We start from the raw sequence: 8,800 nt of genomic DNA on the forward strand, positions 1-8,800 counted from the left end.
AAAAAGCTTAGCCAGGTCCTTCACTTGAGTTCGGTTTAAAACAGTCTCCTCAAGGATGAAGTAAAGGAAGCTGAGAGAGGCTCTAGTTAATGAGAGAACACGTAGGAAACGAGGTAAGCCTCTACCCCTACAGGAGGCTGAGGAGTATCATGGTGGAGCTGTATTCTGGTCTCCAAGGAAGGTGAAGGAGGCGCGCGATCGCCTACAACTCCAGGAGGAGGAGGAGGAGCAACTGCAACTCCAAAAGGCTGATACGAGAAGACAGCGTGAGGAGACAAGGCAGGTTAGGGCGAGGGAGAAGGAGCAGAGGCGTCAGGCGAGGCTTGCAGTAAGTCTAATGAGGCAGAAGGAGAGGGAGGAGAAGGCTATTGAAAAGGCCTCAAGGATCGCGGCTCGCAAGGCTGCAAAACAACTTCAAAAAGCTATTAAAACTTCTCAAAGGGGTAGGAGAAGGAGCTTCATGGCTCCTGCAAAGGCTACTCAAAAAAAGAAGCCTATCGCGAGGCCTCAAGGTGGTGAGGAGCCTCAGGGAGGTGCTGCAAGCTCACCACCTCCAACCTCGCGTCGCGGCCGCGCGATTAGAACTCCGTCTCGATTTCTATAGCTGTATATATATATTAAAGCCTATTGATCTCACCACCAAAATATATCGTGATAATATCTATTTGGTGTGGCTCTATAGCCTCGTTTTTAAGGTAGTTTTGGTGAGGCCGCGCGCGCACTTTGTGGTCGCGCGCACTTTGTGGTGGGGCTAGTTAAGTAACGCACTGTAGCCTCGCCGTCTGGCCCGTGCCTGCCTTTCCGCCCCCAACTTCTGCATCTTCGCAAATTGCCCATATATGAAATCTCACCGAGTACTCCGTCCAAGTAAGCTAGCATGGACTACGCCCGGTAGCGCTCCCAATACACTAGCGGTAAGTAGACGCCAAGCATGTGACTAGTGGTACCAGGGTTGCAATAAGTATGTCTGGAATATCACTATCAGTCAACGAGACGCCTAACTGCTCATTTGCCGTCTGGCCGAAGCTCTTGCGCCAAGACCTGTCAATCCAAGCCATTTCTCGTGATTCTAAATCCGTAGAGGGCAGAGCAGATTGTAAGCCGGATTTGGTCGTACCTCCGTGTGCCCAACTGATCCCCGTCGAAGGTAAGGACCCTTGCCTGGGACGGTGTTACCTATCATCGCTCCAAGGGAAAGATGGGTGCAGATCGTTGAACCTCCATCGAGACACTTCCGTTGTTTTCACACTGTCTCGTCCTGATTTCTTCTGGCAACTCCGAGATGTTTTCATTGTCGCATTGTGCACCCTCGCTCATTCATCTGCTGTCATACTTTGTCAAAGTCAGCATGAGGTTTCAACTCGCCGCCGCTCTCTTTCTTCTCTTACAGAATGTCTCAGCTGGAGGATATCAAGGATGTCTCGAACGCGTGCATTTATTCCAAGCCTATGACATCGAGGAGCTTCTTCCAGAGGCAGATCGTATACTTGGAAAACGATGTGCTGACTGGGACGAGGGGGCAAAAACCTGTCGGAAAAGTGAGTATTCCACAAGTTTCTAGAATATTGCTTCACTAAGGGAGTTGTAGATCAATACGAGACATGCACTGTGTTATGGCACAGCGCTTACCTCATGGGGACTAGTGCCTTGGCTCTCTGCCTGTACTTAGACTGCTGCGAAGCTGCCCCCACCACCAATCAAGCTTGTACACTACTTTGTCCGCATACCTGTTCTACTACGTTTTGGCTGTTGGCATTGGGCCATAGCACACTGGCTCTCGTCCCAATAATCGCTGCACTTTTGACGAGCTCCAGGACTTCATGAAACCGAAGAAGGAGAAGTCATCTTGGACCGGCACTGGTGTTTATCAGAGCAATGGAAAAATCGCCATGGAACAATCGGCGGTCAATTGCTACAAGCGATACATTGGCCGAAAGATGCCTAACTTTCCTGCATAGTAAGTACATAATCATGACCTCTATATATCCACGTCTGAGATCAATTGCACACTCTTGGTGTTCATCTCGCTGGTTGTAACAAAGCAAAGCCATGTCAGGTAATGTGCACAAGTACAACGACTATTTGAAGAAGCTCGGGAATCGTGTAAGTACATTCTATGTATCTGCTGTCAAATAGCTACCTACTGAGCGTTTCAAGGTCGATTTCGTCTTCCGCCAACAGACGGGTGATACAAGCAGACATCTTTTTGACGACTTCGATGGCACACGCGATGAGATCAACAAAGTGCGGGCTGGCGATCACGGCAATCATCTTGTCGATGCTGCCAAGGCATCGAACGTGAACAACATCGTAGTGAAAGATTTCGGTACAAGCAAGGCGACTAGCGAGAAAATGGAGGCAGTAGATTGGGCGAAGACAGCAAACAATGCCAGGGCCAAAGGAGATAATGACGTCACCGCCCGTATCAGAGCATTCGCAAACAACTTCTATCATGCCGCCGGCAAGGAGGCCGCGAGCGCAAGACAACATTTGCAAGTCTTTAGATCATGCAAGTACATGGAGGATCGAGCAAAGAAATGTGGAAGGAGGACTTGAGATGCGGTGTGTACGTAAGTACGGGGTGGTTGTCGGCTCAGATCTGGGACGGCCTTCTTTCCTCTACTCACATTTTGTTGCAGCTGTGTATTCGTGTGCTTGTACGATTACCAATTTCTCAAGACATGAAAATGCAATCTTGTCCCTTCTTCATGTTTTTTTCCAGGCATTAGAAACCTTTGTTCCCTGGTAGGATGAAGGCATGTATCCACAGAATGTGACGCTGAACTGAAGCTATCCATGGCAAAGTTCAGTTGGTGCATTCGACCGTAAGGAGCATTTGTTTCAAATTTTGGCATAATTATCGTTCTTCTCTCAAGACGACGAAGCAAGCAAGATCATCTGCTCATCCCTTCCTTCGGTCCATACATCGTATCAATCTCATCTTCTCCGTCGGGTCCTCTGAATACTCGTTCGCGATTGTCAGGATCAATGAAGAATACGCTTTCATCCCCACATGGCCAGTAATGTTCCTCTGTGGCTCCAACACATGAGAAGAGACCATCCAAGGGCACGACCCAAATTTCCTTTGCGTTGACAAAGTACTTGACATCTTCAACCTCGGTATGATAAAACCATTCTGCCTGCATCTCGCGTGCGAACCTTAGGTGTTGAATGGAGGAGGCGACCGGCTTGAAACTGTCAAACATCGACTCTCCAATGTCGATGGTGTCGGTAGCAAAATCAACCCAGACATACCTACGCGTTTGCACCACGACTTAGCATTGCATAAATTTCACAGGTAATGGATAGCTGCTTACTGCGCTCCATGCCCGTGCACAGCTAGTTCAGAAAAAGCTTTTTGGTATAGGCCATGGTTCTGTGCTTCCCTGCAGGCTTGTAGGACGGCGGGCACAAGTGTCGATGAGATGAGGTAGTACTCTCGGTCAGTAGGAGTTTGGTGCGTAAGCTCAGCATTCACTGTGCGAGGCTCCACTGTCATTTCTCATATTTGCATACGGATCTCGTACGGTAGACGCGGAAATGGGTGAAAAGCTGTCATGCCGCAGCGAAAAACCGCTGGAGATGAGACTAGTACGATACGGGTCAATCTCCGGCCAGCGCAGTGGAGTAGTGGGTTTGGTGGTGGCGTGGGGCAAGTTCATGAACAAGCAGAGTTCGTCGTTTGCGAAGTACTTACTAGTTTTTCCATGTGAGTTGAACCAAGAACTGGCAGTGGAAGAGGTCACATGATCGCCAGTTCAGGGTCCATGGTTGCAGTAGCGGTGGCGGCTCTAACCGTCAACCGGGCCGCCTTAAGGACACGGCCTCTTTGGCCTTCCCGTTCGGGCTGCGATCTTCCGCCCCCAACCTTCGGCGAGATTCCAGGGCCCTTTGAGAACCGATATGAGAGCAGCAAAACCGTTATCTCTGGCCAAGGTAAGGCTTCCCGTGCAAGCTAGAGAGCAATTTCCCTCTTACCCGGACCTCATAATGGCCGTAACGTAAGGCGAACACCGTGAATAAGGAACATATGGAATGCCGGATGCTAGTCAGATACTGCCAAGACAATCACCCGGAGAAGCTTATCGGATTAATCTTGACCGGCACGTGAACTGATCTATAGTATCGTTCGCTAAGTCGAGGATGTCTGGCTCAATGAGCCTCCTTCGCTGCAGTGTGCCCACAATCTCCTGTGCCGTCTAGAGGACCTCCGGGGCTCGAACATTCCTTATTATAGATTTCACTATATGCAGGGACGGCCATGTGTGGATGCATGGGTCGAATTTTACAACGCTTGTTTGAAATTTTAGTCTGCGCTAATACGATAAGCTTGTTCCTAGAGCACCCGAGGCGGCTCCCAAGAGCCTGGTCACAGCCCATTATCTGTGTCACGTGCACCACAAATGGTGCTTGCTTCAAGTTCACAATTCCGTGTTTCTTTCGCGGCAATTATCTCCATCTCCATACCACAGTCGCTTTCAATTCTACCCCATCTTCAACACGAAGTCTTCATTCTTCTTGTCAGTATTCTTGTTAGCTCACCGAGCCATCTGCACTGGCTCGCCACTGTACCAGTATGATCCCGACACAGTGAAGGATTGCATCGAGTGGTACAACAACGACGAAAGTGATACCTGCGACTATGTGCGCAAGTACTTTGGCATAACCCCAGCAGAGTTTACGGCTTGGAACCCTTCCCTCAGCACCAACTGCGAGCCATGGTACGAGTGGACGTCGTACTGCATCGTCACCGAAACAAAGCTAAACGCCACGAGACCAACGACAACCTCATCCTCCAAGGTCTCTTCCAGTACGACCGGCGTCGCCACGCTTGCTCCGTCTCCAACTGCCTGGACGGCACTTGGCTGCTACGTGGAAGACTCGACCATGCCAATCCTGGAGCAAAACATGAACCCGAACGGCGACTCGTCTCTCACTATTCCCAAGTGCAAGAACAGTTGCTCCCGCCGTGCATTTGGATTCGCAGGTGTCCAGAAGGGCAACCAATGTTGGTGCGGTAGCTACGTTGGCGGAAGCTGGGCCAGCAACCAAACCTACTGCAACTCGACATGCACTGGCGACAAGAACTCATTTTGTGGCGGAAATGGATATCTCAATGTCTTCAAGGCTTTGCAAAATCTAGCAACTACTTCTGCTTCTGCCACTTCTGCTTTTACTACTACCTCTTCTGCTTCTACTGCATCTACCGCTGGTGCGAACAAGCTCGGTGCGGCGATTAGGAACGTAGGTTGGGAGGGACCGTGGGCTATGTAATCTTCGATCAACTTCTATGCATTCACTGTCTTCGTAATCTATTTCGATGATATAACCCAACATTTAAAAAGTGAATTTTGACGTCGTCACAAGTGTAAAGCCAATCTTGATGTTCTGTCGCGTCGAAGTGAGGATACCACTATTTCTGGCAGTGACCAGCCGTTGGGAGATCAGGCCTTGCACTATGTTCGATCATGAGGGATTTTGCTTCAATGATTCAGGCCCAGAGACTGATGGACAGCTCACCACACTGCACTTACTGCGCAACTTCTGCTGTAGCACGTGAGAAAAAAACTGCTCCGCCTCTAAGATTTCTGTCCTGCGGTCTTTCCCTAGATTACTTCTTTACTAGAGCCGGTGAACCACTTCGAGCTGTACGCTTCCCATATCATGCCAAGACGACCGTAAGAACTATCCGTCCAAGATCTAAATTGCACATTCTGATCTGCACGGCCACCTGCCTAAATGGGCCCTGAGCACGTTTTTCAACATTACCGGCAGATCTCTAGACATCTAGGAACTGTGAATGATTTGCATCGGAAATGACTTCTGAACTAGGAAATCACGTCTACGGAACCTGGGTATCGCTGCTCCCGCGATTCTGGTCCGCCAAGCCGAGCCATATCCATTATAATAGATTTTCAAGTACCAGAAAACGTTTGACGTATGACTGGGGTCCATTGAATCAGGCCTAGGCTGTATGCTACCGACCTCTGGGTTACATCGCCGCGAGGCTATCCCAATTCGAAGGAAGGAAGCACTAGTAACCTCGTCTGGCTTTGTGGTGTGCCTCGCCGGCCCTACGAAGGATGAAGGAACCTCCTCCATGAGGCGTTCTGCAAGTAAGCAGGAATCTTCTCTGGGGGATTGCGCTAGTATCGAAGTGAACGAACAATTTTTTTCAATCAGGTGGTCACAATACGAAACGAGATAGATTCATCATCTTGTAGTGTATATAGAGCATTCCAAGGTTACCTCTGGATCCTGTGGACGGCAAGAACACAGCTCACTCTTTTGCTTCGACGTTTTTGATCATTCGTATTAAATCATGTTTTCATTATTTTCTTTGGATAGACTGCTTCTTGGTACCAGCGTTCTCAATGCTGCGCTTGTTCTCGGAGCACCTCACCTTGTTGAGCGCGATGGATCGTCTCCTTCACTTTTATTTGATCCAAACACAACCAAGTACTGTTCTTGGTGGGTTGAGTTGACCTCGGAGAGGGACTGCTCTCCTCTTCTCGAGCAAAACTTCATCACTCTCGAGGACTTCTGTCGCTGGATAATACATCTTCCTCCCGTTTTCATTAATGTCAACATCGCTGACACGAAACTAGAACCCTTCCATCACTACTGACTGTGGTGGTCTCGTCGTCGGAAACTCTTATTGCGTAGAGACTATGAATGAGCCTGCTTCGAGTACTTCCTCGTCAACTTCTTTTTCGACATCTATTGCTACCTCTACCTCGGTCAAGCCTACGTTGTCTTCTTCGTCAAAGCCCGTAATTACAACTCCCTCTATCACCGTCAAGCCGTCTACATCGACTACTGTCCCGCCTACGACAACGAAACCCTCCAATGGAGTTGATACTCCCTCTCCGCTGCAACCTAGTATCGTTGCCAACTGTGATTCTTTCTACTATGTGAACAGCGGCGATAGCTGTGAGATAATCGCCAAATCCAACGGTATCTCCACTGCTTAGTTCCTCTCCTGGAACCCAAGTGCTGGCTCCGACTGTACCGGGCTCTGGGCCAATGCATACGCATGCATTAGCATCATCGGCCACACACCTACTTCTGCAGCTCCCACGACGACCACAACTGGCAATGGTATCGCAACTCCGTCTCCGATTCAGGATGGCATGGTCCGTAACTGCGACAGCTTTTACATGGTAAAATCAGGTGACACCTGCGATAAGATCTCCTCTAGCAAAGGCATCACTTCGGCTCAGCTCATCTCCTGGAATCCGGCTGTCGGCTCAAACTGTGGTAGTTTGTGGCTCGATACTGTAAGTTACTTCTTACTCCACATAGTAGAACTCAGCGTGAGCAGTTCGCTAATTTTTTGTTATAGTATGTATGCATTTCTACCGTCGGACACACACCCACGACTACTACCACCAAGGCTCCAGCCACCACGACCAAACCTGGTAACGGCGTTGCCACGCCTACACCGTACCAGACTGGTATGACCACAAGCTGCAAGACCTTCCACTTCGTTGCAAGTGGTGAGACTTGTGCGACGGTCTCTGCGAAGTACAAAATCACCACAGCAAACTTTACTAAGTGGAATCCTGCGGTCGGTAGCGCATGTGCTGGCTTGTGGGCTAACACGTATGCGTGCATAGCTATATTGTAGGCGTATATAACCGTTGTTGTAGTATAAGAAGAGTACATAATGTTTAACTATATTTTCTCTTATATAGTAACTGGCGTCCACTTTCTTAGAGAGTCATATAGCGATATAAGCTACTTGACCGCGATAGATGTATCAATCATCAGTAGTTTTAATCTACTGATGATTCATTTTTTTACTGAGGATCAAAAGATCTACACTTTGAGCTGTGTATACAAACGTAATAGTGAAAAAGAAAGAGTGAATTTTCTGCTGTGAAACATGATTTTAGCTGAAGATAGACCCTCAGCTGCTATATACATAGCTTTCAAAGTGTAAGAGAGTTGTTTTCTTCTGTATATTATATTTATTGTAACGTCAAAGTATAGCGAGTGGCCGAGAATAGCGAGTGACCGAAAATGCCAAGCCCCCATCAACTTTCACTACTACTCGCGATGTCTCAACAAATTTATTCAAAAAAGTCTTTAAAAGAGTCTCAAGTACAGCTTGCAATTCAGGCTATTAAATGCGACGCGACAATTAACATTCCACGCGCTGCAGCTCTCTACAACGTGCCTGAACGTACCCTAAGACGAAGACTCGCAGGAAAGCCTTCTCGACAAGATTGTTCGCCCAACTTAATAAAACTACTTATAACAGAAGAGGAGGTAATTGTCAAGAATATTCTTGATCTTGATGCAAGAGGATTTCCGCTGCGCCTTTCTACTGTCAAAGATCTAGCTAATTCTTTGCTGGCTGCCCGCCACCGCGACCCTATTGGCCCTAACTGGCCTAAAGCATTCATAAAGCGTCGCCTAGAGCTTAAGATAAAGTTTAATCGAAAGTACGACTACAAGAGAGCCCTTTGTGAAGATCCTAAGCTTGTGTAGGGCTAGTTCCGCCTTGTACAGAATACTAAAGCCAAGTATGGGATCCAGGACGACGACATGTATAATTTTGACGAGACGGGCTTTATAATAGGCATGCACAACTCGTCAGCAGTAGTCACAGCCTCTAATCGTCGATTAAAGCCAAAATCTCTGCAGCAGGGCAATAAAGAGTGGGTTACCAGCGTAGTTTGTGTCAGCGCAGCTGGCTGGGCGATCCCACCCTTCATCGTCTTTCAGGGCAAGCACCACCTCTCTGCCTGGTACAAGGAAGACAGCCTGCCTAGGGATTGGGTTCTCGCAGTCT

The 8,800-nt window shown here is 48.5% G+C and overlaps 4 protein-coding genes across 4 annotated transcripts; 3 read left to right on the top strand and 1 right to left on the bottom strand.

Moving 5' to 3' along the window:
- Positions 1 to 2,049: 2,049 nt before the first annotated feature.
- On the top strand, positions 2,050 to 2,556 carry SETTUDRAFT_30824 (uncharacterized protein; the record flags this gene model as incomplete). Its single annotated transcript, XM_008026798.1, has 2 exons — positions 2,050 to 2,103; positions 2,137 to 2,556. The coding sequence occupies 2 exons, from the start codon at positions 2,050 to 2,052 to the stop codon at positions 2,554 to 2,556; spliced, it is 474 nt and encodes a 157-aa protein (XP_008024989.1).
- Positions 2,557 to 2,894: 338 nt separating this feature from the next.
- SETTUDRAFT_30825 (uncharacterized protein) lies at positions 2,895 to 3,499 on the bottom strand (the record flags this gene model as incomplete). The annotated part of the gene is made up of 2 exons (XM_008026799.1): positions 2,895 to 3,255; positions 3,318 to 3,499. The coding sequence occupies 2 exons, from the start codon at positions 3,497 to 3,499 to the stop codon at positions 2,895 to 2,897; spliced, it is 543 nt and encodes a 180-aa protein (XP_008024990.1).
- Positions 3,500 to 4,515: 1,016 nt separating this feature from the next.
- Positions 4,516 to 5,274, top strand: SETTUDRAFT_89043 (uncharacterized protein; the record flags this gene model as incomplete). The annotated part of the gene is made up of 1 exon (XM_008026981.1): positions 4,516 to 5,274. A coding segment is annotated over one exon (759 nt), but the record flags the coding sequence as incomplete, so codon positions are not given.
- A 1,048-nt stretch (positions 5,275 to 6,322) lies between these two features.
- On the top strand, positions 6,323 to 7,630 carry SETTUDRAFT_30827 (carbohydrate-binding module family 50 protein; the record flags this gene model as incomplete). Its single annotated transcript, XM_008026800.1, has 4 exons — positions 6,323 to 6,583; positions 6,609 to 6,914; positions 6,975 to 7,280; positions 7,346 to 7,630. The coding sequence occupies 4 exons, from the start codon at positions 6,323 to 6,325 to the stop codon at positions 7,628 to 7,630; spliced, it is 1,158 nt and encodes a 385-aa protein (XP_008024991.1).
- Between the last annotated feature and the right edge of the window lie 1,170 nt (positions 7,631 to 8,800).

This window comes from Exserohilum turcica (assembly GCF_000359705.1).
Source record: "Exserohilum turcica Et28A unplaced genomic scaffold SETTUscaffold_2, whole genome shotgun sequence".
Classification (NCBI taxonomy): Eukaryota; Fungi; Ascomycota; class Dothideomycetes; order Pleosporales; family Pleosporaceae; genus Exserohilum; species Exserohilum turcicum.